This window comes from Branchiostoma floridae, chromosome 12 (genome assembly GCF_000003815.2).
Source record: "Branchiostoma floridae strain S238N-H82 chromosome 12, Bfl_VNyyK, whole genome shotgun sequence".
Lineage (NCBI taxonomy): Eukaryota > Metazoa > Chordata > Leptocardii > Amphioxiformes > Branchiostomatidae > Branchiostoma > Branchiostoma floridae.
The window spans coordinates 10,579,279-10,606,754 of record NC_049990.1 but is presented as its reverse complement, the minus strand read 5'-3'; the positions used below and the strand labels follow the sequence as shown (position 1 = coordinate 10,606,754).

The 27,476-nt window shown below is 40.0% G+C and overlaps 1 protein-coding gene across 1 annotated transcript; it reads left to right on the top strand.

Moving 5' to 3' along the window:
* The first annotated feature begins 11,125 nt into the window (after positions 1 to 11,125).
* On the top strand, positions 11,126 to 27,072 carry LOC118426842 (neuroligin-4, X-linked-like). The gene is made up of 5 exons (XM_035836388.1): positions 11,126 to 11,920; positions 23,969 to 24,127; positions 24,530 to 24,715; positions 25,080 to 25,872; positions 26,166 to 27,072. The coding sequence occupies exons 1-5, from the start codon at positions 11,512 to 11,514 to the stop codon at positions 26,962 to 26,964; spliced, it is 2,346 nt and encodes a 781-aa protein (XP_035692281.1). The 5' UTR covers positions 11,126 to 11,511; the 3' UTR covers positions 26,965 to 27,072.
* The last annotated feature ends 404 nt before the right edge of the window (positions 27,073 to 27,476 follow it).

Sequence of the window (27,476 nt, the reverse complement as noted above, 5' to 3'; positions counted from 1 at the left end):
TTCAAGTGTGTTTACAATGGCTGGGACATCTTACATTGGTCGTTTTGTAAACACATGCCGTTTTGTGAACTTTTTGTGATTAATCTGTCTCTGTCTCTTATTGTCTCGTCGTTGTGTTTGACCACTGTATGAATGTGGGCGCAAACTAAATGTATAACAGGTGTTTCAAAGGTGCAAGAGTCACATCCAAATGTTTTCGTTATCGATTCGTTAGTTGATCCCATAGCTGGACAGCATAGCATGGTGCATGCATCCGTACATTGATCACTTACACCAGGACTCTCAATATTGAATATCGGCTGTCAACAATGTCACACCACCGCTTGGAAATGAAGAGGGAATACTACTACACACACTGGCACACACAAGCACACACAGACACACAACTATAGACACACATTTTCTGTCTCTCTCTGTCTGTCTCTGTCTCTCTCTCAGCAGTCTGTCTCTCTGTCTCTGCCTGTCTCTCTCTCTTTCTCTCTCTCTGTCTCTCTCTCTCAGCAGTCTGTCTCTCTGTCTCTGTCTGTCTCTCTCTCTTTCTCTCTCTCTGTCTCTCTCTCTCAGCAGTCTGTATCTCTGTCTCTGTCTGTCTCTCTCTCTCTCTCTCTCTCTGTCTCTCTCTCTCAGCAGTCTGTATCTCTGTCTCTGTCTGTCTCTCTCTCTTTCTCTCTCTCTGTCTCTCTCTCTCTCGTAGGGAATCAGCAGGGCAAGTCTATTCCGGCAGCTCTTTAGCATCTAGGTCATTTGTTCCCAAAAGCCTTTGAATGAATTTAATTACGTTTCATTACCACGCAGAGGATGGGCTCAAGAGAACTGAAATGACTGATTGTGTTGGCTGGTATACCCATTACAAAATGGTACTGTACCGCGCACATACACACAAACACACACACACACACACACACACACATACACACACACACACACACACACACACTCACGAACAAAAACACACACATCTAACAGAGATATTATTGGCAGAATATACAGATGGAGGAGTGGTCAGAAATCATACATTTTGTTTGTCTCAGTTTCCAGATTCCATTTTTTGTGATCGTGCCTTCACGAGCGAAGGCAAATTCAAACAGGCTTCATCGCAACCTAGGACCCAAGTGACTTAGTCTACTTCGCCAACTTGTTTTATGTCCAATTTTGTATTCAGTGCAGGCCCAACTCAACTGAAGGACTCTTGATAAAGGTCTGTTTATGTGGATATTCATTGCCTAAAGATAAACGTTACTCTTTATGACAGTTATTCAGTATACCCTTTGTATCGTTTGATATTTGTCGTTGTTTGAAGAAGACCATCTACATCAATGAAAAGGCAATGTTAAAAACCGAACGATCCCCGAGGCAATCTTGTGATTGGACCATTAGCATCTATAGTGGATCTAACTAAACTACGTGGGAGTTCAAATACAGACAGTGCCATGCAGGAAGTCATTTAGACGGCTGCCTCGTGATTACGATGTACATGTACATTATAAAAAGCCCTAAAACCTGTCCCATTGAATCTGTTCACCTTAAATTCTGCAAACAAGCACTAAATATCCCCAGACCAGCATCTAACCTTGCCACAAGAGCGGAATTAGGGAGGTACCCCATTCAACTGGAAGCCTCCCTGAACGCTATCAAACACTTTCTAAGAATCCGTCAAAACGTGCCAGCTGACAGTCTACAAGCCGACGCCCTATCTTGTCAATTACAACTAGATGCAAATGGAAACAAGTGCTGGGCATCCGGCGTTCGTAAGATACTGGAGGAATGCGGTTTTGCCTACATATGGAGATCTCAGATATCTCTAGGAACAAACCTATTACCTATAACCAACGCCATCAGCCAACGATTAAAAGATATTTATATTCAAACATTTAAAGCTGAAATACACAATGACAACCGGGACAAATCTTTCGGTAACAAATTACGAACCTATAGATTATTCAAGACTATTTATAAAGAAGAAGAATATCTGATGGTGAAAAACATACAACACAGAGTGGCTGTCACTAAACTCCGGATTAGTTGCCACAAGTTACATATCGAAACTGGAAGGCACAACCGCACCCCTCTGCAGCATAGAGTCTGCCAATTTTGTGATTTGCAACAAGTAGAAGATGAACAGCATTTTATTTTACACTGTAAACTGTACCATAATGAACGGATTGTGCTTTATGAATATATAAGAAAAGAGTTCCCATATTTTGAACACCTTAATGCAACGGATAAATTTCTATTTTTGATGCGCCTAGACAAACCCTGTATATCAAACATTATCTGTTCCTATATCTACACCTGTACAAAGAAGCGAGAAGATGTCGACCATCCTGTTAGCTTAGTACCTTCAGCTAGTTAATTGTATCTTGTTGTTTTTGCATATGTTTGTTATGTCTGTTATCAGTCATGTCTGTTATCAGTGACCTGTACCTAGCCCGTCGAGACATGAATGTACAATAAAGGTCTTTCATTCATTATGCAATCAACATCTTTACGTAAGTCTTGGAAGCATAAAGATTTCGAGAATTTACTAAATTTAAGCGTATTTAAATGAGCACTATATCTTCTTGGATACACGAACGAAGATAGAAACTGGCAACTGCAGCATTCTGTATCTGTATCTATATAGCTGGTATAACCGCCGTTCGGCGTGACACACCAGCTTCGCAGGCACGCGGCGCGGCAGCAGCTGGTTATATTACACCAAACGATCTGTCACACCTAACTTTTGCACATCTATCTGCAAGCGTTCTTAAGAATTATCCAGAGAAGATGCCCCTACTGTGCTTGGTAATAACAAATTCCACTCAAAATAGTTCTTGGCAAATATGAATTTTTGAAGACATCAATCCTAGGTTGGTGACTCTGGTACATTGATGTCTGATTCCCATTGTTAGAGTGTAGTGATACCAGATTCTGGGTCACTAGAATGGGATATAGCAGGGTCTATTATGCCAACTTCATTTGGTTCGGTATCAGCTCTCTTCACATCTTCATTCCACTGGTGGTGACCTCACTGAGAACTAAAATTTGACAAAGCGTTAAACGGATATTATAGATTTGTGTGAAAGGATATCATAGATTTGTGTGAACGGATATATAGATTTGTGTGAACGGATATTATAGATTTGTGTGAACGGATATTAATTTGTGTCAATGAATATTATAGATTTGTGTGAACGGATATTATAGATTTGTGTGAACGGATATTATAGATTTGTGTCAACGGATATTATAGATTTGTGTCAACGGATATTATATATTTGTGTCAACGGATATTATATATTTGTGTCAACGGATATTATAGATTTGTGTCAGCGGATATCATAGATTTGTGTCAACGGATATTATATATTTGTGTCAACGGATATTATAGATTTGTGTCAGCGGATATCATAGATTTGTGTCAACGGATATTATAGATTTGTGTCAACGGATATTATAGATTTGTGTGAACGGATATTATAGATTTGTGTCAACGGATATAATAGACTTTTGTCAACGGATATTATAAAATTTAGATTTGTGTCAATGGATATTATATATTTGTGTCAACTGATATTATAGATTTGTGTCAATGGCTATTATAGATTTGTGTCAACGGATATTATCGATTTGTATGAACGGATATTATAGATTTGTGTGAACGGATATTATAGATTTGTGTCAACGGATATAATAGATTTGTGTCAACGGATATCATAGATTTGTGTCAACGGATATTATAGATTCGTGTGAACGGATATTATAGATTTGTGTCAACGGATATCATAGATTTGTGTCAACGGATATTATAGATTTGTGTCAACGGATATTATAGATTTGTGTCAACGGATATAATAGATTTGTGTGAACGGATATTATAGATTTGTGTGAACGGATATTATAGATTTGTGTGAACGGATATTATAGATTTGTGTGAACGGATATTATAGATTTGTATTAACGGATATTAGTAGATTTTCCGTGAACGGATATTATAGATTTTTATGAACGGATATCATATATTTTAGATTTGTAGGTTATGCCATATTTTCATTCATAACTTTTGCGTTTTGAATTATATTCCATTTGTGAAGCCTAGTGGGAAAACGGTTAATAGCTATAGTCTCTACAAATCAGGCATTCATGAACACATAGTTATACTAAAGTTAGTTGGGATGCCATTGCACGACATGATTTATGAACCAACATTAACGAGCATATGTATACTATATTACACATAATAGAACTAATCTATCATCACAGAGGAGATATTTATTCAAAATAATATTTTACAGGTTAAATATGCCGTTCGATCTTTTGTAGAGAAACCTTTCAACTCCCGAATGGTAATAGCTACAATCGTTTATAATCTTTAATGCGTTTCGTAACAACCCAAGGGAACTAAGCATCGTGTGTACGCCTGACGAATACGTTAGAGAAAGTCCATAACTATAAAGAGAATGCACAACCCCACCCTCCAGAGGAAAGGAGGTCCACGTGTCGAACATTTCCGGACCAAGCCCTGCCAAACAACCCTGCGAGACAACATTAGCTAATGTACTCAAATAACAGGGGATAATTGACTCCTTAAGGTGGAATCTCACTGCACTTGCGGCACCGGTGCGGCACTGCGGGGTTCGTATATGACTCAACGAATTTCAGAGATAAAGAACTAATTTTCTTTCGTTATGTGCATTTTGTTGCCTTTAAGTCATACTTGTACCTACCATGCAGTATCTAAACGATATAAAAGTCGCGAAAATGCCGCAGTAAACGAACCCCGCAGTGCCGCACTGGTGCCTCAAGTGCAGTGACAGTCCGCCTTTAGTATCACCCTTGCCTTATCTTTGACTAATTTTTGTTTCCTACTGGACTGTGTAATATTTGTCATCACCCCAGTCAATGTTTTGGTAAAAAAAACTGCTATCTGTAGATCTTGCTAACGGTGATAACGGTGTCACTGATAAAAGGTGGTGAATGCTACCTGAAACGTCTGGCCGTTTTCGAAATCTATCCAGGTACTTGAGTAATTGAGCGAAATCTATCCAGGTACTTGAGTAATTGAGCAACTCGATGCCATTCCAGGCTGAGTTTAACAGTCTTCCACTTAGAATGTTTCGATCGACTTTTTGGTAAGTCAGCGACATTTTGAATGACTTAGACTGACATATCAGGAAACCCATAGAGAGCGGATAAGGAGCCTGCTTAGAGCTATTTTCCGGTTTGGTCGCAACGGCAAGAGTATTGGATACGGAAAATCGTTGAGACGACTTTCCCTAATTTCCTTTCCATTTGTTGTGTTTCCTGCGAGATGAAATAATTGGTTTGTAATCCCTGACCTTCGACAGTCTGAGGACCTTGAGCCTACTGTTCGACTGGTTTATAAATAGAAAATCAAGTCATGGATCTGCAGCTCGACGTGATCAGCTGAGGCAATCGGAGAGAGCGCGGGGCCACGAGGCATGCAGGTAACAGGCTGTTAAGCTCTACCGTGGGGAGTAATCTTCGTGTAAAACGCCATTTCTCTTTGTGCAATTGTACGTGGGAAGGGTGCGAGGAGCCAGGATGAGGCGCTGCAGGAACACCGGTGAGCCTGGCGTCCTTTTGCTCCTACATTTGGGGTACAGTCTCTGCAGATTCCACTCCGGTAAGGTCTCATGCATTCTACATAACCTCCTTGTTTTAACGTAAATATTATTCTTGTCATCGATCTGTATTTTTAGGAATTATCCTATGAGATAGGCCGCCGTTCCACATCAAAAGCTGTTGACTGGTAGGCTTGTGTATTACCTTCCTATTATTAGCCGGTCTCACCCTTACCGTGCTCTCTAGTGCCGAGGAAGGCTGACAAATTTTTGTCGTGACCAAGTCATGATCAACAGGCAATTACCGTATGTTGGAGGCACACGGGGTCTCCGTCCTTTGTACCGGTACTTGACATCGCGCCAAATTGGAAAACGGGGAGACGGGAAATTACACGTTAGGCTAAATCAGACACGCGGATTTTCCTGGAGACGGTTGGTAGAGTCAGAGGGTCTGTCTTGTGGTAGGTTCTCTCTGTATCTTAGAATTGCAGGATTCACATCTATACTGTACAAACCTTGGTTGCCTTATCTATAAAAGCAATTCTTTTACCACGGACCAATTCGTAGTCATAATATTCTCCTTCAGGCTACGTATACAATAAGTGAACTAGTCAACCAAAACCAATGCGATCCTTCAGTAGCACAAGTTCGTTTATTTGCATCAGATAACAAGGTAGCATTGTCTACAGATGATATAGCTGCATGATTGATAACCAATATTTCTTGTGAACTAAGTAAATATTAATAGGCATGCATGAAATATGAATGATATGTAGTTTGTGATCTGGCAGGATTGCCAATTGTACTGTACTGGTAGAGATCCCGATCGGAATTCGCTGTCGATGGAGACTCTGATAGGGATCTCTACAGACAGCTTCGGCGATTCTGCCAAATTGCAGCCTCTCCCCTGACACATATATATAAGAAACTCCGAATCCCTTCGCGAGCATTTACCATTTGAAATATTGAGCTTTATTTTCTCTCGCCTCCCAATATGATATATTGTTGATTTTTTTGGTTTGATGGTAAAACATTACATGAAGAAGGAGATCCCCACGCACAGGTAACATGTGGTCTAATTGGTGCTTCTTCTATTCCGTTGGGAAGGTTGGCCCGACAGGTGATTTTTCACGGTGTTACTAGCACGTCGTCTCGGTCTGTTACCTGGAGACGTTTGATATGACATGTTGCAACTTTCCACTGTCAAAAAATTTTACCACTGCTGCCCAGGTTTTACAGCCGCTCGGCTCAGGCCATGTTGATTTGATTATATGGATGCCATCATCTGGGAACCCCAAAACTGATGCGACCGAGCGCGTGCAAATAATAAGGTTTGAGGATAGAATAAAATAAAAAGGTCAGAAAAAGGATAGAATAACTGCCCACATTATGAAATCTACTGTAAGTGGTCAGGAAATAATACAGAGTAGGATAAACAGCACAATAAATTGTTTTTCAACTTCTGTTTTTCGCATCTTTTTCTTTTGAAATTCCTTTGGCATTCTATGACATTAGTATCCGTTTTACAAATCTTTTTCTTTCAATTTACAGTATTTATGATATATGTTATGTGATCATTCTACAGCTGCTTTGAACGATTTACAGTAATTGTCGAATTTTGTTTTGTGAAAATTGATGCGCGCGTGCAGATGTCATCCCTATAATCAAATCAACATGGCCTTAGCTAGATTACCAAGCATGATATCTAGGTTAACATTTGCTGTAATTATATTTTGCGTACGTAAAATTGCTTTTAAGAGTATTCGGTGGTTTTAGGACCAAATTCCTATGTAAGCCGCAGCATTTAGCCTGCTCTTCACATGTATCTAAATGTGGATACGTTTTATATCTCCAAAATGCCATTTAATACGCCCGGATGATATGCCATGTTATATAACTACTTTATATGTCAGGTTAATGTGTATCCCCAGACTATTACTTGTGGGTGTAAGGCAGTCTTAACCGGGTATTTACAGACGTCGACACAAATCCATACTTGAATCTCAAGTTCATGTCTACAGGGGAACGCAAAGGTTGACAGGAATATTGAGAAGAGGGGAATGATTAGTTTGTGTTCTCAAATAAATAGAGAGTATAAGTATTGGCAATAATTTTTCGAAACTGATACAAATATAATCTACTGCTTAACACTAGTAGCCTTTATAACAATAGTTCACCTTTATTCGTGACGTATATCAGTTGTTTGCTTTAAACACGGTATCTAGGAATACCAAGTCGACAGACTGTGGTTTCAAATTGTGATATGTCCAAATAATGCAGTTTAATATCCCTAAATACGCCGTCTTAAAAAAACAACGGATAAAGGCTATCCTGTGCATAAAGGTGAACTAGTGTTATAGTACATGCGATCATTTTCGTCCCTGTAGTTTCAATGCAACTTAGGTGAAGGAATGGGGTTTGGAGACACGCATATATATTTCATACTGCCTGTGTGTAAGGGCTAATTTCGCATGATGTTGTAATGGAATATGGACGCATCGTTGTTACCCTAATTGAAGATTCTGAAACAGATCAATACTCTTTCCGCTCTGTTGTTGATGCAAGGCCGTGTATCCAGTAACCCTATTTCCGGGTCAGTGATACAAATGATGCTTAACACTAATCTTATCTAACTGATTGTAAATAAACGGCAAAGCTTGTACATGATGAGGTTCGATACATCTAAGGTAACAAGATATGTTTCCTGCTTTATATGATCAACTGAAAGGGCTGCGGATATTAAGGGCGCCACAGTGTAACATTAAGGATGCCTTAGCGATGGGAAGGAAACCTCAAGGGTCGTCCTGTTGGTATATATCTTATGCCTTGTGTGTGGAGAGAGAGCAACTTTGATCCAATGCATGGAGTGCGGGATTGATTTTTGCCTGTCTGGTAATAGGTCCCCATTGGTGGAGATGACTCATTGGCTGGGAAAATTGTAGATCGTCTTCGGGGAGTCCCGAACACAAAACCATTTCTCCGTCTGATGGAAGAACGGGTCACGGTATATGGTCGCTGCTATGAAATCCTTTTATAACCATTAATGGCACTGCATAGACGGGCAGACGAGCCCGGGGCACACTGACTCAGCGTTCTTTCTTCTGAAGGATTCCCAGTTATGGTATGCAGTTTTACGACAGCGGTAGATTTTAGTTTACACAAAGAATGAAAGAAATCTCAATCTTTAGCTTCTATCTATGCAAACCATAGAATTTGGTTGAATATTACTTCTGATGCGCATCCGCTGCAAACAAGAGTTGTGGCAACAATAGACTAGACAATGGCCTCTGAACTGCAGAGACATTACTAGCGGATTGTCCAAGAGCTAAAAGGATGACCAATTAGCCTAGATCCTAATCATCAAGCCGCAAGGCTTCAGCTAAAATCCGATAATTCCTCTTGATTGAATCATCTATATGCGGCTTATCGGAGATTGCGGACAATCGTATCTAGTGCTTGAGCGACATTCCCACGCATGCTGTCCCCTGATTTGAGACATTTAGCAAACGAATCGATGCCGCCAGTTTGTTTTGGTACCGTCCTACTTGCATGGGGAACCATACATACGGACTGCGTAGGCGGTTAGCTTGGATTTAACCATAATTGAACTGTAGATGGTGACACTTTTCTTCCCTCGCTGATAAGGCGCCGCTGCTTACAGGACACCGTTTGTCATCAGCATTGTGATGTATACGGACAGCCATCAAATGCGTAATGTTTCTTCGGTCAAGCGTACGGTGATGGCGCCTGTGATCTTTCCGTAGGACGTTCCATATCGTTCGGCTGCGTGACAAACAAAAGGTACGTTCATTACCCCTGCACATGTTGCTGTCCCTGGTGCTGAAAACCTTGATGATGGCAATCCTGCATTGCCGGTGGAATAAGGTCAGTTCAGCCATCAACCTTTAAGGAAGCTTAATGAGATGTGTAAGGAGGGACATTCCGTCTGGCGTGATAGATGCTGACAGGAAGTGTTTAATTGCCGATGGCACGCCAAAAAGGGGACATGGGGTCATGATGATGTCCAGGAATCAGGCTATTATGTCCACTTGAAGAAAAAACTGTTTTCAAACGGTTTGCAAAAACAGTTCTTTAAACAGTACAGACTCTATTTCCCAAATTTCCTGAATGTAATTTCGTCTAAATCAAGCAAATATATTCCTTTGGGGTTCTTTCTTGTTTGGGTTACTCGAGACATGTTTACAATAGGCTTTCTTCCCACTTAGATAGAAAGCAGAATGTTTTCTTTAAACACTATACATGGAATATATTATGGATGGCTCTGATTATACCTGGACACTAGTGCTAGCTGCAATTAGCTTGTATATTTAATCTATAACACTTTTCAGGGCAGTCGAAAACGCTATGTAGGTCAGCAAGCAATAAATCAAAGTGCTAACGTATATTGCTTTGGCAATCAATTTTTGCACTGTGGCACTGCACTATCTCGATTTAAGCAGAATGCGCATCATTATTGTAACGCATTACCACTGCAAAATCCCTTATCATACTAGTTAAAATATGGTCCAAGGCTCTGGGTGACGCTTAGAGATGGTAGTTTGCATGGTAAATGAGGAATACTGTTCTTATGTACGCTAGTGTATCATCTTCAGACCGTTACGTTTTGATCGATTGCGGTCCTCACATTGTAGAGGTGACGCTGGGATTACAATAGTTGCGCTGTACTTGATCGATGGAGTGTTGATTATGTAAAATATGTTGGCACAGAGCCTCGGTAATTCATCGCGAGTGTATGTATGTAGAGAGAAAGGTCTCCGAGGTACCTCCTGCATGTATCAGTGCCATCTTAAATCAGCATCAACATTTTCAAACAAGCAACATTATATTATCTTGCCTTGAGATGTTTCTTAGGCTTAGCAATACAAAATTGGCAAAAGTTATACTTATGAATTTGCTAACTTAAGATTTTGGAAAAATAAGCAAAATAAACTTTCAATGACAAAGTGTGCCGTATGTAGTAAGAGTTCGGTCATGTTTGTCGCATGTTCGTCGTAAGATCAAAAATTTATTGTTTTTTTTTTGTAATGTTCGTACATGTGTCTTAAAAAAATCACTCAAAAGTTATAGATCCGTGTTTGCGGTTGGATCTGTTACGGTAGTCACGGCATCAAAACCGCACTTCAGTCTACCACGAATGTGACCTCGCCGTAAGCTGGCGGGATTAAAAGTTGGTCGTGTCATATGCCATGCAATAAGGCACGCATTCCTGCACCAGATAACGCTTTATTTTACGTTATCTTCTATGCCTACTAGGGCCACGTCGCCGCTGTCCCAAATGACATCTCCCGCGCACACACTTCGATCTGGTAAAATTGTCTCAGCTTGACGCGCCATTTATATCGGTTTAATCAGAGACGAAACTGCCTCCAGACTATAACGGTTTGGATTATAATAAATATGGCTGCAGTGTCGTTCAAAAAGAAGATCTTTTTCTCACTTACAAGAGGGATTCAATACTATGCCTTCCCATGGGTGACGCGTAACGACCAAACAACCTCATTCAATTTCCTGGGAGAACCCTCCACAAGAAACCCGATTGCCTCAGTGGGAATTTCATTACAATAAACGTTGACGCAACAAGCTCCGTTAAATCAATTTTATCGGAAAATCATAAAATATGTGGGGCGGACCTCTCCTTGTCAGTAATGTTGTTGGTAATTTTGTGCCAAATTATCCTCGTATCTTTTAAGGAAGTACTCCTTTATGCTAAATGACAATACCACTGGGAAATGGCACCCAAGGGCACCACTGCATTCTACTCTATTTTTAAAACGTGAATCCTATGATAACGGACCTGGAATACTTGGAGATCATTGGCTTGTGCAGAAAGCGTGTTGTGTTATTCTAATGTGTCATCTGACCCTGTTGTGTATTTTTGCTTAGGTCGGCTGTAAAGGAAGATTGCTGTCTGCACCTTCCAGTAAGAATGGCTAGACGTGTCAGCATGGGACTCCTGTGGTTCACCTTCACTGCCTTGATGGTTGCCGTGTCGGCAGATTCCTCTTCCTGGCATGTGGTGAACACGAAGTATGGTCCCGTCAGAGGAAGGCGATTCCCGGCGCCGAAATACGGGATGAAGTCCGTAACTCGTTACCTGGGGATCCCGTATGCCAAACCGCCGGTTGACAGCTTACGCTTCAGGCCACCGCAGACTCCCGAACCCTGGGTAGAGATGCGAGAGTTTGACAGACCGGGGCCATCGTGCCCTCAGATTGTCGCTGCAAATAACGACACTTTAACCTTTGCTTTCGCGCAGAGGAACATATTACAGCCATACATCGTGACTATGGATGAGGACTGTCTATATCTCAATATCTACAGCCCTGTAATATCAGGTAGGTGATAGGTCTTCTCTTATAGTAGAAACACACAACACTTTAACTGAGAACAAAGGAAAAATATGAAATAATGACTGTCTTTTGACAAAACAATGATAAGATACTGTACACCATGATCATTGGCACAGAGATGCCGCACCTACTTCTTTATTTCCTGCACGCCTACCTGTGTTCCTTTGCTTCTCTTCTAAAGAGTCCTAATGGTCCTGATAACAATGGTAGATTTTATACGAGGACAAATTATTCAGCATTAGCTTGGCTTATTCTTTGAAAGTCGCTTACTTTGTGCGTTGAAATAGTTGCAAACAATGTGCGAGCGTTACATGATTATTTCAGTAAGATAACACACTTGTTCGTATGCTAGATCAGGCAGCAAATAACATACTATAGTTAAGTCCATCGAGACGTGTTTTCCTAATCATGCCTTATGAATTGTCGTTGTTGCCATGCTGTGCTTCTAACAACAATTCTAAGACTTGTAATTAGCTGTAGTGTATTAGATTAAAGGCAAGCGAGATAAATACTTGCTCTGCTTGAGATTGCCTATTCAACAGGTCTTTGATCATATACCTGTGCCGGTACTCCAAAGGTATGTTTTCCAGGAAATAACACTAAAAGGGTGCTCTCCTAAATAGCACCATAAAAAGGGAACATTCCAAACACATAAATACTGTTATGATTATTGGCCTGCAGCATTGTACGCTCTTAAATCAATTTTACATTCTTCCACCTTCAAACAATATGATAAAGACAATAATATCAATAATTTGCCAGACACAAATAGCATGGGAACATGATTATGGAAGCATAGAAGTAATATGGGGACCATGAGGTTTCAGGTAAATTTTCGTTGTTGTGTTAAAAGTGTGCACAGAATAACAAATATGAAGGTGTGCAAAACAACATCGCACATTTAACTTAGCGTTCCGGCTACCGACAAGCGTTTGAGTGCATCCTTTTATTTTACAGAGGACGCTTTTGATGTAAAGTCACCCAGTAAATTCAGCTAATGTAAAAAAGAAATACTTTAGTCTGCTACTGACAGCCTTTTTGTTCACATCATTATTCATCAGGACACCTTTGAAATATAGAAGCAACAGATACGGAAATGTGGTTGTGCAAAAAGAAGTTATCTTCACTTGGCTCAGAATAGAAAGGAATGACAACACTTGTCATGTTTTGTCTGATGATGTGAGACATTGTCTGGCAGCTATACAAGCACTTTCTTATTGCCGTACACCCGTTATCTTGTTATGGTCTAAAATACGGTACAACAACAATGTTACAAGTCTCTTGTCGACCACTTTAGCTGTTTTTTTTTACAGAATTACCCACCCGAACTAAGAATGCTTCGCATTTCAAGAAAGTGTTCTTGCATCCACACAAATTAGCTTGTTAAAGTAAAGCCTGACAAACTAGACAAACTACTGTAAACGTTTGCTAAGTAACAAAGCCTCGTTACACAGTGAATAGACTAAAAGATTTAAAAGTACTTCAATACGAACTGATAGATCAGGTGGGACATACATGATCGATAGGGTTAGGTTAAGAACTCTTGTTGTACAAAGTTTATATCTAATCTGGCGTTAGACAACATACTCAATCATAGAAGTATAGCACAATCAAAATTGCTTCAAAGAAGTACTATTCTGTCTTTCGTTAGCTCAAAGTACCATCGTCTGGTGGAAAATAATGAACAAAATGGTAAATCATAATGTTTGTACAAAGGTGTTTCAAAAGCTGCATCGTCGGGCTAGAATAGTTGTAGGAAACTATCTCTTTATCTTATTTCATGTAAAAGGGGTTGCATCATACTATGATATACTAAAGATTGATGATTGTTAAAAATGGCCGCATAGTCGTGCTAGGATAGTTATGGGTAACCATCGAAGTCCATAGGGACAGCTGCAGCATGATATAATGCACTCGTTACAGAACCAAAAGGATGCCGCTGCATAAATAACATATTACTGACTCTGTGTTTGTGTGTTACGTATCATAGCTGACTCCCTGCAAGGCACTAGTTATTATATTTTCCTTCACAAAAGGGAAACATTATTTTCCTCCGTTTCTTCTCCAAACAAATAAGGTCAATGACCAGGACTAGACGGCTGTCACCATGGTTTCTGGTTAAGCAGCAGACATCCTGTGGTGTTCGATTGCACAATGTAGCAAGTGGCAGGACAGAGCTGGAGGGGTTGGTCCACCATATAATGTTATATTAATGTATTTGAGTAAGACTAGACAGAGCAGTATTTAGTTCGGCATCTTAGTCTACACAATACGAATATAAACATTATGTATTCTCTTGCACTTGTTCTTTCTTGCTTTGTTTTTATACAATTACTTGTAATTGTTACCGAGTTTCAGGCACTTTTAGACAACCCAAATTTAGAAACATATCACACATTAAATGAATATAGCAACAAAAATGCTATTTTGCTGTTCAAACAAATCACAAATCACCTCTCAAATCACAATCCACCGTCTTATCTTCATAAGAAAACTTTCTCGTGTACGCGCATTCATTGTGCTGATTTTTTCATTATGTCATATATCCTCAATTGTGTACAGAATTCAGTTCCATGATAGAGTATTTGTATGAAGCTTTGGATAATGTAATCCGAGGTGAAACTCTCTGATCACAGGGCTTTAGTATAATCCGATTCGCGCGTCATTTCCTAGGTAACCGGTTCTAGTCTAATGGATAAAGTGTGCTTGGATAGTCATTACCATCGAATGGGCCTTCCGTAATGGTAAAGTTCCTCACTAGGTTAACACGAAGTAATGCATTGGAGTTTCTGTTAAGTAGAAGGTAGTCATTCCACACACCCACGGCAGATTGTCTTGAATATCATACATGGCAAATGCATCATGGCTAAGGATTATGAATAATTTGTCAAATATCGGGAGACGTTGATGTGATATGCGATGACAAGTCTACGTGATTTGGGAAAATCAGTTTAACGAATGTAGCTTAAGGTAGGACTTAAGATGCAGACACTGAAATTATGGTATATTAGGACAATCTTGAGATAGCAGAATTTGTCGATGAGTGATTCAAGGACCTTTTATTTTTCTGAGAACTTGAAAAGCTACATCAATAATTGGAGCTCAGTTCATTCGATAAATTCTGTCAGTGACAGAACGTTTACAGCTTTAAAAGCGTGGGAATACTAAATTCATAGCTACAATCTTCTAGGAATTATACATTTATCTCACTAATTACGTTGAGTAATTAGCTATGGTGAAATTGAACAGTTTCTTCTAAATTAATTTCGTGTTTTGCCAATAATTGTATCATCTATCATTTTGTGATCTTTAAAGATTGAATGAGTTGTCATATGGTTGTCAATGATAGATTATCGTGTGTCAACGGAATAGAAACAAAGGTATCGTAAACTCTATGTTATTACCTTCGTGAAAACGGATGGATTGGAATACTTCGGCATATTTCGTTTGTGTGATGATGCGTTCACTTGTCTTGGTGGATATTTTAACTTGCTGGCAAGGAACAAGTTTGTCTCCGAGCTTAGTTGCAATCGGAGACGGGCAGGATGCAAAGGTTGAGCTTGCTTTTGAGCAGACTGGCAGGAAATGAGCATTAGCATATGGCCAAAAGTCAGGAATATGAGGATGTCATGCGTCCGCATGTAATATGTGGAAAGGACAAGATGTTTTCAAGAAACTAAGTTTCAAAACTCCAAGTATTTTACTGTGGTATGAGATATTCGATTTTCGTGTCATCAATGTAGTCCTATTCACAGTCTAGCGGCTTTACAACATGCATTGTCTGCATACATAGCGATGGTTAAGGAGTCAATTTCGCGGGTGCAGCAAGGCGCAGTTTAACGACTTAATAGACCTGTGTCGCTCCCACAGAATATCCGTCCTTATTTGCTTTTACAGCCTCATCTGCCGTGACAGTTTATTTCTTAAATTGATTTTCCTCGGAGACCACATGCGGTCAGCTAAATGTCACGCACGTCTTTGAAGCCTCTCGGTTAACGTTGTTGCCTGTAGTAACCGTTATACCAATGTTCATCAGGTCGTCTATGATGCACTCATCAAGTCTACAGTACCAGCGTTGTAAACATTCATGGCCATCCACTCTATATACGATGACGGCAATTTTGCTGTATAATAGAGTCCACCCCTCCGTTCCTGAGCAATTAGGCAAAATAACCATCAAGGTCTTTACTCCTGGACGGGTGGCATTGAACATCGTTAGAATTATGGACGGTTCTTTTATGGGGTCGACCTTTCAATAATAAGCAATTATGTAAAACGAACCCTTGTGTTGTAAACTTAAGGCATTCTCCATTAAGGGTTAGCCGGGGGCTCATGGAAAATTATATCACGGGGATGGGTTGGGCAGGATTGTAAAAGGTTGAAAGAATTATCTTATTCGGTCGCAAGGCCATAAAAAATAACGATTTTTCTACTGATGTTTCCCAGGTATTGTATTTTCACTTCCTCTCAACAACTTTAATCTTTTCTAATGTCTCCAAAATGCAATTTACGCAGAGTCTTAAAGGCACTAAGCTGTAATCCCCTGCAGCCCTTATCCTCTTAGACATAAAGTTAGACTTACGACAAACCGGGGTAACCATTATGTTGGATTACACTACATTAGACGTTCTGGTCGATTGTACTTTTCCAATACGAGTGTCAATATCCTGCTTTCTTATCGCATCGTTCAAGGCCCGATTGAGCATAACCTTGTTGATGCGCGTTTTTTACTGCCGGTATGGCCTCAACAATAGACCGGAATGTCATTTTCTTTCCTGAGGCCATAACTAGAAGTTTGAAATGTCCTGTTGCTTGGCCACTTTAACGGCAACTGCAATAATTTCGCCCGGTACTTTAAGAACGACATACTTAGATAACAATGTTATGAATGACTTCGTATTGTCCTGAATACCTACATTTTCCTCAATGCCTAAATTGTCCTGAATACCTAAATTGTCCTGAATACCTAGATTGTTGTTCTGAATACCTAGATTGTCCTAATTACCTAGATCGTCCTGAATACCTAAATTGTCCTTATCATGAATACCTAGAAAGTGCTAGATTGTCCTGAATACCTAGATTGTCCTGAATACCTAGATCGTCCTGAATACCTAGATTGTCCTGAATACCTAGATTGTCCTTATCATGAACACCTAGATTGTCCTGAATACCTAGATTGTCCTGAATACCTAGATTGTCCTGATCATGAATACCTAGATTGTCCTAAATACCTAAATAGTCCTGAATATCTAGATTGCACTGAATATCTAGATTGTCCTCAATACCTAGATATCTAACATGTGTATATCTCGGGGATTGTTGCTGCTACAAAATAGATCCCTTTGAATTCCTCTTTTTTTACCTCTTAGAGTGAGGTCATGACCTCCATCTGTTTCTGTCTGTGTCTATTTTTTGCGACTTAAGTGTCCTGTGAAGGATGTTTATGAATTTCGGCGTGTTGGTAATTACTTCTCGATGAAATATCCGGGCCACCGTTGCAGTATTTTCAGGCTGTAAAGCATTATGGATCGAGTCAGTCTTGTATCTTGAAGGTTTTATGGTACAACCCGTTGAATCAGCTGGCATTTTATCATGTGTTATACAATAAATGAACTTTATTGCTTGACATTGCAGAGGATGCAACGTAAGGCAACATCTACTAAACAACAGTACTACGAGAGTACATACAAATACAGAACAGAAAATATATTGTCGAGAACAATATAAGAGTTACAACACAATTGTCTATGAGTGATCTGGTCTCGCATGCATTTGGAATAATGCACAGGCATATTGACCTACATAATCTTACGGACATAGGATTTGCACATGACAGCATATCGGTCTGCGTCCCAGCTACAGAAAAATGTCTTTTAATTCTGATATTCTGAAACAGTGTTTCTCTCTCTTTACTGTTAGTAGGACAAGTCATAACAAAATGGAATTCATTTTTGACATTTCCATGAATTGCATGACACTTTTCTAAAATTTCTAGACAAATGCGTACTTATTTATTGTTCGGTTATGCTACTTGTAAATGTTTTCATGTGATGCGTAAATGATTATGAATTGACGTAAGCTATTATTCCATATATCATAGTGCGTTTTGATTTTTGAACATGTTTGGAGTTTGTCTGTGCTTGCTGAAGCTAATTGGCTACTCTCTTCTCGATTCTTGCTCTTCATGTAATGCTCTTACGGCACCAGGTGGAACTAGAAAGGCCGACATTTGCTTGAGAGCAAATACAGCATATTTCAGCCATCTCCCTCCCCATGCAACAATAGACTATTTCAAAATCACCCATTTGAAAAATCACTTTTACTAATGACGGTTTAACCCAAAAATGAATCTTACAAAATTCCCCCGTTCAAGAATGGACTCCAGTGCACCCTATGTGAATTTGCACAATAGACCAGTCCAGAAATACTCCCACTGAAACCTTGGCCTTTTGAATAAGAAACCAAATCCAAAATTGAATTTAGCAAAAAAGGTCTAAAAACACTTCCACTAAAAATTGAATTTTGAATCATCACCCGTCCAAACTGAATTTGAAAAAATCCCCCTTCCGTGTGCAAAAAATGGACTCTTCCATGTAAAGTAGAGCAGTCCAAAAATACATCCGCTAAAATAGGACTTTGACATAATCACTGAAGTCCCAAAAATGGATTTTAAAAAAAGCCAATGGATTTTTAAAAAATCCCCCCTCCATGCAAGAATGGACTCTTCCAGCACACCCATTTAAAATTGCAAATTAGACCAGTCCAAAAATAACCCTACTGAAAGACTTTGACAAACTAGAAGTCGCCAAAGTCCAAAATATGAATTTAAAAAAAATCCCCCCTCCGTGCGAGAATAGACTCTTCCAGCACACCTTCTGTAAAACTGCAAAATAGACCTGTCCAAAAATACACCCACTGAAAGACTTCACCAGTCCGAGGATGAATTTTAAAAAAAAATGAACCCCTCCGTGTAAGAATGGACTCTTCCAGATAACACCGGACTCGCTGATTGGCTGTCACCTCCCCCCCTCTTTAGGATAAGTGATTCAGGCTAAGTGATTGGTTACCTATCTAATTAGATTAAATAGACATATATGCCAGTAGGTGCAATCTGCAGCTGGGGTCAACGACCTTAAGGTCATTGACCCCTCTGGCTATTGGAAAATGACGAAAAAATCCCCAAATATATCATTTTGACGTAGTCTATGACAAAAATTATACATGTGTCATTTGAATAAATATCTTGTGCACCATTTTACCAAAATTTAGGTCATTTGGTTTTAAAACCAGAGCACAAGAGCCAAAAGTGTACTTTTTGGTCATAAAATGGCCAAATAATCGCAAAATTAAGCATTTTGTTGTACTGTATGCCTCAACTGTTAATGAATCCATGTGCGCATATGTCTAGGGCACTCCTATACTAAATTTCAGGTCATCCGGTTCTAAAACCAAGGTACAGGAGCCAAAAGTGTCCTTTTTTGGTCAAAAAATGACCAAAAAATCGCAAAAATAAGCATTTCGTTATACTGTACACCAAAAGTGGTATTGAATTTGTATGGGGGAATTATCAAAGCACATCTGTGACAAATTTCAGCTCATTCGGTTATAATACCAGGGTACAGGGGGCCCAAATATACAGTTTTGGTCTTAAGATGACCAAAAAACCTTAATAAAATCATTTTAAAGGTAGATATGAAAAAAATGAAAAAAACGTCTGGGGATATTGACCCACTCTACCCTTGTGTCAAATTTCAAGTCAATCGGTTCAGGAACAACGGAGATACCGTGTTCCGAAGATTTGACAGGAGAAAGAAAGAAAGAAGAAAGAAAGAAACATTACGAATACAATATATTTCACCATACCTATGGTATGGCTGAAATATAAGTATCAGAGTTGACATTATGTCCACGCGTGCCGACCTCCTTATCGTACCACGCATTTGGTGCATAGCGTCTCAGCACGAGACGGACTCAGACTTTTGGCTAAAGACTCCCCGGGTAATTGCAGCAGTCACCGAGGCCGGCGTTTCACTTTATTTGGCTCCTCCGGGCGACCTCGTGCCGTGAATACAGATATCTATTGTCGCCTCTGTGGCCCCATGAAGTATTACACGCTCCTATAGGGAATACTGGTACAATCCTCTTACACCTGGTATTGAAGATGCGCATCCCATATACTATAACCAACATAAAGGTTAAGGATCACACTAGGAAACTTTTTAACACAAACACGATTTTTCATGCTTCTCGCCTCCATGCCCTCAGCTCCGATATTCCTTTTCATAACGCGATATAAATCGTGTTCATACCTGAGGGATGTCTGGAGTTATGTTTGCACAGGGGGGTGATGATGTGATAGGCGTTAAGTAAGGAGATCTTAGTAGAGGTCAACAAGAGGACACCCAAGGTGATTTCATTTTGGGTATTGTTAACATGTTTTGGAAGGGTTACCCATAGAGTTGCTATCTTTTATATCACTTGGATTTGGATCTTTCCATGCCTTCATCAAAGCAAATCAATACATGTAGGTAGCCAGAACCTAAAAAACTTCTTCACGGACAAAAGAAAGATTAAAAAGAAATTTATACAAACCGCGTACCTTCCGCTGCAGTACTAGGGAAGCCTCAAAGCTATCATTTCATTTCATATTCACATACATACACATCAAACCGCCCAACGAATAAAAATCTTATTGTATGCTACTTCTGACTCATTTGTTTTGAGTTACTGTCGATATACGAACACCTAATTTATATAATATTTGTAAAACTATCCTTTTGATTATGGCGTTTTATTCATAGGACTTAATACATTCATGAATCCAATGACTCACTCAATTCATCCATCCATTCATGAATTCATTCCTACAGGTGTGGAATAAGGCAGGGAATTTACAAGCCTTTGCATCTAAGTCGACGCAAATCGTAACCCCTTCCTCTCCAGATAAGGTCTACAAAAGAATATGTATTCTGGATATCTGAGACAGTGTCTCCTTGTATGTGTAAGCTGAAAGCAGTATCAGATGATATGTATTGGTGTATCTTATCAACAATCCACAGGATGCCTACATAATGCAAAGTCTATCGCGGCAAGTTTTCTGATAAAACACATGTATATAGAACAGGCTAGATAAATAGTTCTACTGGTGTATTGTATCCTATTTCATGCAAGTGATTTAAATCTTTATTCTTACGGAACAGGTGAATTATGAGACGTGTTGTTCGAGGATGTATGCTGGAAGTCTTTTTAATGCTTCCAAAGGGACATAAAAATGGTAGAATGTAACGAAAGCACAATGATATTTGATGAAATTGCTGCCAGCATGCGACAGTATGCATTGTAGATAAACTGGACTAATGATTCAGCGGATGAATCAATTCAACTTTACAAAAGAGTCCCTTTCTCCTCCTAAGTTCATAACTATGGTTCAAATCCTTAAGGAAACTTGGAAGGCTCCTCACCGTGGCGCATCGGTCTGTGTCATTAAACGGCCACAGGGATTCAGCTATCGACGTTTCCAAGAGCCCCCGGGCAGTTAAGATTGAACCTCGGATGATGGATGTAATCGTAAAAACGAGTTAGAAACGTGGGCGTGTTTCCAGGTGCAGCTATAGCAATCTATCAATGTGCCGTGGGTCCAAACTTTGCTACCTGTGAAGACAAAGAGTGCTTGCTTTAATGGATCAAAAGCAGTAAACATTGTCTTTGGAGAAAATTTGATTCAAAGTTTCCCAAAGGTTAGAACATGCATGTACCATCAATCTATTGTACAGCGCTAGCGAACTTTAGTTTGAATGTACGCCGAATATTTTCTTAACTGTGTCTGTGTCTGTCTCTATCTCTGTATCTGTCTCTCTGAGTGTGTCTGTGTCTGTCTGCCTGTCTGTTTATGTTTCCTGTCATTTATGGTCAGCATGATGTGCGAAATTCTGCATGGATTGTGGTTATATTTGGTAAGTGGGTCTATGGAAGCAAGTCAACGTCAAGATCAAGTTTTGACCCCTTGGCGCTCATACCTACTACTGCAGGAAAACTTCTGGTTTTAGCGTCTTTTGTGCTAAACATGGTGGTCTTTATTTATGGTGGCAGAAGAAATTGTGTATTTTTAGCTTGCACTGAAACTGCAGGGTTATGTTTGTTACACTTGTTTAGAGAGAACAAATAAACATAGGAACGACGGATATGTTTGCACTAGGTATTTAGTAGCAATATCATACAAATTATTATGTACATATTAGAAAAAGATGTTACATGACAAAACTTTCATATACATATATTAAACATTCATCTTTAAGCAAGAAAATCCTCCAAAATCCCGTACCGGTTATTCATCCAAATGTTTGATTTAAGATTAAACCTATTATGAATATGAGGTCTTCTCTTGTTCAGTACTTTTGCAGGTTGACATTTTGTCCACAGTGAAAAAAATCCACTCGACAACCCAACCACTCAAATTGCCCAAAATGGGTCATCGGTCTGTTAAATTAGTGTCATTTACCGAGACAGCAAGTAACCATTATTGTTCAAGAACTCAAAGGTTGCGCGGTCTCTCAGATGTTTTGACTTCGCCAAGATGTTCTTCCGTTACTGCCTCACCCAGTAATTTTGTGGCTGCAAGCTGCACTACGAAAATATATCTGGCGAGTCGGCAAGCCAAGTGTTTCTTCTGGCATTGCCGCGGCAAAGGTTGTAATTTTTTAGAGACACAGAGATAATTAAAGAGGACGGAATGGGCTGCCGACTCGGTCGAAGAATATCAACTCTGATTGTGAGTCAATCAACTGTACTGGGTCATTATAGGGCTAGAAGATCATATAGGTCACGCAGCAAAAGCCACAGAGAGTTTCTTCGTGATCTGGCCAGTAATCATGCTAAACAGGGCTGCTTGAGTGTGCGCATACAGAGCTTATTTTCACTCAGATGTTCTCTACCAGCTCTCAATTACAGATAAACCTCTTTGACCAGTAATTGCAGTCAAGGTCAATTTATCGACCACGAAGCACATTTAAACGAGGTATCATTTGTTTTGTGTAGGAAAAGGCTTTGTAATGCTGATGTCAGTCGCATGCTTTAATCATTGTTCTTTCAAAGATTACCAATTCCTTAGATTATAAGGCATCGCCATACATGTAGTTATTACTTTTTATACCATGGAACATTATATGATTTAAGTACTTTTTATACCATGGAACATTATATGATTTAAGTACAGAACGAGCTCTAGCCTGACATAACGTTATGATATTAATAAGGCACCAAACATGAAAAGACGTCCACGATGATGTTGTCTCCGACGACATTCCGAACCCCCAACATCCTCGTCTGCATTAATGCAATATGCAATATTATTTCCCAATCTTTTATAGTCTTGTAGACCTCGACTTTACCAATCAATACATTTCTCGTGACATCACAGTGCATAGAATGGTTGAAGGGACAAAAGTTAAAAGTAAAGTTAAAAGAAGATTGATCTTGAAATGACAAAAAAAATATTTTGCTAAAGGTAGATGACAGCGCCTTGCTCGTTCAGAATTTGTCCCTGTCATCCATGTAATATGTCCGGAATCTGGTGCGTTGTAATATTAGCACGCTACAATCTTATCGTGTATAGACGTCAAGGCTTCTTCAAAACTGGTATACTGGGACAATGGAACTGTATTGTTGCAAGTTATACCTAGATTTAATTATGATTATTGCAAGATCTTGTGTGCGATAAGAGCTACTCAAACTTTATTCTGTACGATGTCCTTGTCCTAGAGGGTCTTCGTCTCCCTGGGAATTTTCGTAGTATCATGGCGGGGTCTGAAATGGCGATAGATTAAGAAAATAACTTGAGTCTAGTACACAATTGTCTTGATATATGGGTTTATGTATTTAAACACTTTAAATACTATTACTGTGTAACATTGTTTGGACAAGGCAGCAGGTATAGAGTTATTTTCATTGACAAATGTTTTTAAGGAAATACCGTCTTCATACTAATTGAGAAGACGCCACCCAATGTACTATCAGTTGTTTTGTACCCTCGTACAGGGCCTCCCGATCCAAATGAGAGGTACCCTCTCGCAGTAATGGTGTTCATCCACGGCGGCGGCTACACGACCGGAACCGGAAATGCTTACGACGGGACCGTTCTGGCCAGCCACGGCCTGGTGGTAGTGGTCACTATCAACTACAGACTGGGGATTTTCGGTAATATGCTTGAAATAAATCAAGATAGAACAATTTTTATGCGTCGTTTTTGGCTATCAATAATTTTTGACAATACAAATGTACTTGGATTTCTAAGAATTCAAACGTTCCAACGTCCAAAATTGGAATACTTCCAGTTGCTTAAGCATTGTTGTATTTGATTTTCTGTTATGACTATTCTTTTGTTTGAGATTCCAGAATCTTTTGAATTTCTATTTTGTATTGTTATATATGGTTACATTGAAGTCTTGAGATATTCAATTTGTACTATTATCATCATTTTGTTGGGTGGTTCCCCAAGTCTCTATGGTTTTGTTTATTTGAAAAACCCAATAAAAGTATTTACAAAAAGGAATTCAAACGTATCTCCTATTTCACCAACAGTATGTTTTTTCTTTCAAGGATTTCTCAGCACTGGTGACAAAACTGCACCTGGAAATTATGGACTTCTCGACCAGATAGCAGCCTTGCGCTGGATCAACGAAAATATAGGAAACTTTGGCGGCGATCCCTCCAGGGTGACTCTCTTCGGGATCGGTGCAGGGGCAGCGTCGGTCAATCTATTGACATTATCCCCACTTGCAGCAGGTAAGGCCTGCAACTTATAGCTATTGGGACAGGGTCAGATACCTTCAACTTTGATATGTTGCATCACAGACGCATGGGGAAAACTATATTGCATGCTGTAGCAGACTGAAGTATAGAGGAGATGCATGGAAGTGAAATTTATATGACTTAGCGGGGAGGGTGTCATTGATTGGTATTCTGATCGATGCACTTCGTTGTTGATAGCGGAAAGCCCCAAAGACCTAGCTGTTTTCAGGTTGTCACAGCGGATGAACATAGCTCTTCTCAAATATAACGTTCGATAATATTAAGTCGCGGGGTTGCCGTCAGCTGCTATGGTGTTTAACGACGCGTGGCAATCACTCCTATCATTGGTGTCCCTCAGGTCTCTTCCGGAGAGTCATCCTTCACAGCGGGTCTGCCCTCTCGACGTGGTCGATGGCAAGCGATCCCCTCAGGTTAGTCACAACCGTGGCAGAGAAATTGGACTGCTGCCGCGTGGATGTTGCTCAGACAGTGCAGTGTCTGCGGAACAAATCATACCCAAAATTACTGCTCACAGACATCGACTCGAGGTCGTCGCACTTCTATACTATCTTCGGCCCGGTTGTTGATGGCCACGTCATCCCAGATGAACCGAGACGGCTACTGGAGGGGGACCTGTTCCGAAGCTACGATTTCATGGTTGGGATCGCTGAAGATGAAGGGTATACGTACGTCGAAAATATGTCAGATATTGAATATGGTATATCCGAAAATGGGTACAGAACTGTCGTAAATGATTTTGTCAACCAGTTGTTCCCGTATCGGGAAAATGAGATAACGGACGCGATACTGTTCCTGTATACCAACTGGGGGAACAACACCAACAGAACGCGCAGGGGCGGCCTCGTGCGGCTTTTCACTGAACAGCAGGTGGCTGTGCCTTTAGTTGAAGTTGCTAATCTACATTCCGTTCGCAACTCGGAGAGTTCCACCTACATGTTCGCGTTTAACTACCGGACGAACCATAGCCCCTATCCGAACTGGGTCGGGGCGTGCCACGGGGAGGAGCTTCCATTGATATTCGGCGCGTCCATTGCTGCTATGGGGATGTACGGCCATCTGAATTTTACCAAGGGAGAGTCCATGTTAAGCGGTGCAGTTATGACCTACTGGAGTAACTTTGCCAAAAGTGGGTAAGTTGGTACAGGTATCCGATTTTAGGTTTTCTATGCCAGTTCTAGCTTAGATACAGAATGCCGTTAGCCTAGAAAACAGGGACAAATATTTTGTCAATTTTTTTAATGCAATGCTGCCTATTCGCAGGCAATTGGAGTAAAATTGGTAGCGTGAAACAATGCCAATCGAATCAAAACATTCATCAGCGAGAAAAGGTAATAACTTATCTAACACTATATGATGTATCCAGTTAATTTTTCACCAGATTCAACTGATTTAAAATATCTTGAATTAATGTTCTGATTTTCAGTGATCCTAACAAGCCTCAGGCCCAGAAAACCAGATTCATCCACCAAAGACCAAACATATACGAGAACATAGAATGGAAGAGATACAGCATCGAAAACTGTCCGACTTGTGCAGAGAACTATCTCCATCTAGGACTGAGACCTCGTCTTGCGCAGGGCTTCCGGTCTCAACGAGTCGCGTTTTGGATAGACTTGGTGCCGAAGCTGCTCTATCCACAAGCTGTACCGAGCAACAACTACCTTTATCCGGATCTAGAGACGCACGGTTTGTGTGAGACTCTCGACATTCACCAGCCTGGAAGTGGTGTCAGCATCGCTAATCCAGACCAAGGAGTAAAAACAACCACTGTTAGAAAAGGAACGAAATGTGTGACTTTACCGACTCAAGCTGCTCCAACTCTTAGTATAGACAATACACCCATACCAAATGAGGATGACTGGCGGGATCCACGTGAAAGCAAAAAGGATACGGGTAACATATACCCACAACTCAGCATCGTCATAGCTATTGGAACTGCGTTGCTCGTGGTCAACATCACAGTCTTCATCATCTGTTTTAGTAGAGGGAAGGACCAAGACTCTGGGAGCCTAGAAAATGGACATACTAGGAAAAGAGTACGACATTCTATTGATGATGACCATAGCTCCATCAAATCTAACCAACTTTCCGACCATGACAGTAGAGAGAGAGATAGAATTCACAAAACAGAGATGATTGAACTGAAAGAGCAACGTAGCTCAAAGCATTCCCAGTCGGATCCCATCGAAGGTTTGGACAGTAAAACTCTTGTACATCTATGACATGTATTACAGATGTGTGTGAGGGTGGGCATGTATGAGCGATGTGTGTGGGAGTGGGCGATATGATATACTGCTTAATAAAATACGAGCTATCCAAGCGCAGAAAACTTTGTGATATCATTTGTCTTTGCAATCGTTTTCCCCGGTTGGATGGATAACGTTCAATACCGTTCTACCCCTTGTCACTTGGCAACCGATATTCAAAACCACTTCAACGCGTGTTTGTTTCATTTTTCTCACGTTTGCCGGATTTAAGTCTACACCATTGACCGCAGGGAGCTTTCCTAGTTGTCAAAGTGAGTCATATACGAGCTTTTGAGTAAGTCTGTTGCTGCAGTAAACCACCTTATTTCTTTTCCGGTAAGATAGCACATAAATTGTGCCAACGAAATAGACTTGAAATTTTCACTTTGAACACATAACTACCATGGAAAACTAGAAGACCATAAATCAATACAATGATAGGTTACATTACAGACATTTTATCTAAAACACTCCTTTCACAATTTAAC